The sequence below is a fragment of the Geospiza fortis genome, unplaced genomic scaffold (assembly GCF_000277835.1).
Source record: "Geospiza fortis unplaced genomic scaffold, GeoFor_1.0 scaffold3838, whole genome shotgun sequence".
In the NCBI taxonomy this organism is placed as follows: Eukaryota; Metazoa; Chordata; class Aves; order Passeriformes; family Thraupidae; genus Geospiza; species Geospiza fortis.
The window spans coordinates 74-2163 of NW_005055657.1; the positions used below are offsets into that span (position 1 = coordinate 74).

The following is a 2090-nucleotide window of genomic DNA, read 5'->3' on the forward strand; positions in this document are numbered from 1 at the left end:
CCCAGAGGACTTTAGGGATGTGTCCTTCTTTGTGTCTTTGTTCCTGTGTCACTGTCCCCATGTCCCCATGTCCATCCCTATGTCCCCATGTCCCTGTGTCCATCCCCATGTCCCTGTGTGTCCCCAGCGTGATCATGGTGGACGAGGCCCACGAGCGCACGCTGCACACGGACGTGCTCCCTGTGTCCCTGTCCCCATGTCCCCGTGTCCCCGTGTCCATCCCCATGTCCCTGTGTGTCCCCAGCGTGATCATGGTGGACGAGGCCCACGAGCGCACGCTGCACACGGACGTGCTCTTCGGCCTCATCAAGGACATCGCTCGCTTCCGGCCGCAGCTCAAGGTGCTGGTGGCCTCGGCCACGCTGGACACCGAGCGCTTCTCGGCCTTCTTCGACAACGCGCCCGTCTTCCGCATCCCGGGGCGGCGCTTCCCCGTGGACATCTACTACACCAAGGTGACGCTGGGGACATCGGGGACATTGGGGACATTGGGGGCATTGGGGACACTGGGGTCATTGGGGACACTGGGGACATTGGGGACATTGGGGTCATTGGGGACACTGGGGTCATTGGGGACACTGGGGACATTGGGGACATTGGGGTCATTGGGGACACTGGGGTCATTGGGGACACTGGGGACATTGGGGACATTGGGGTCATTGGGGACACTGGGGTCATTGGGGACACTGGGGACATTGGGGACATTGGGGTCATTGGGGACACTGGGGTCATTGGGGACACTGGGGACATTGGGGACATTGGGGTCATTGGGGACACTGGGGTCATTGGGGACACTGGGGACATTGGGGACATTGGGGTCATTGGGGACACTGGGGTCATTGGGGACACTGGGGACATTGGGGACATTGGGGTCATTGGGGACACTGGGGTCATTGGGGACACTGGGGACATTGGGGACATTGGGGTCATTGGGGACACTGGGGTCATTGGGGACACTGGGGACATTGGGGACATTGGGGTCATTGGGGACACTGGGGTCATTGGGGACACTGGGGACATTGGGGACATTGGGGTCATTGGGGACACTGGGGTCATTGGGGACACTGGGGACATTGGGGACATTGGGGTCATTGGGGACACTGGGGTCATTGGGGACACTGGGGACATTGGGGACATTGGGGTCATTGGGGACACTGGGGTCATTGGGGACACTGGGGACATTGGGGACATTGGGGTCATTGGGGACACTGGGGTCATTGGGGACACTGGGGACATTGGGGACATTGGGGTCATTGGGGACACTGGGGTCATTGGGGACACTGGGGACATTGGGGACATTGGGGTCATTGGGGACACTGGGGTCATTGGGGACACTGGGGACATTGGGGACATTGGGGTCATTGGGGACACTGGGGTCATTGGGGACACTGGGGACATTGGGGACATTGGGGTCATTGGGGACACTGGGGTCATTGGGGACACTGGGGACATTGGGGACATTGGGGTCATTGGGGACACTGGGGTCATTGGGGACACTGGGGACATTGGGGACATTGGGGTCATTGGGGACACTGGGGTCATTGGGGACACTGGGGACATTGGGGACATTGGGGTCATTGGGGACACTGGGGTCATTGGGGACACTGGGGACATTGGGTTTCATTTACACAGCCAGGAAGGTGCGCTGGCCCTTTAAGGGAGGGGGCGTGGCCTCGGGAAGGGGCGTGGTGTAAAGGGAGAGGGGTGGGGCTTAAGGGAAATGGGGTGGGGTTTAAGGGGAAGGGGGTGGGGTTTCATTTAGGGAGCCAGGAAGGTGCGCTGGCCCTTTAAGAGAGGGGGTGGAGCCTGAGAGGGGGTGTGGCATAATTGGGTGTGGTCAGAATGGGTGTGGTCTAAACAGGGTGTGGCTCAATTGGGTGTGGTCAGAATGGGTGGAGCCTATAGGTGAGACTTCATTGGGCGTGGCCCGCAGTGTAGCCCGTGATTGGTTGGAGCTCCAAGTGGGCAGGGCTTAACAGCACGTGCTTTAAATGGGGCGTGGCTTAGCTGGGTGTGTCCGTGAGGGGCGTGGCCTGCGAGGGCGTGTCCCAGCGCTGTCCCCTGCACCTGTGGCAGGGGGGGGGGGGGCC

General features: G+C 60.8%; 1 protein-coding gene across 1 annotated transcript in view; it reads left to right on the forward strand.

Moving 5' to 3' along the window:
• The first annotated feature begins 224 nt into the window (after positions 1 to 224).
• The window catches only part of LOC102044836 (DExH-box helicase 34), a 7033-nt gene continuing 5167 nt past the window's right edge, over positions 225 to 2090 (forward strand). Inside the window, exon 1 of the mRNA XM_031065843.1 lies at positions 225 to 476. Within this exon, the coding sequence (XP_030921703.1) occupies positions 225 to 476 (252 nt within the window). The remainder of the gene's footprint in view (positions 477 to 2090) is intronic.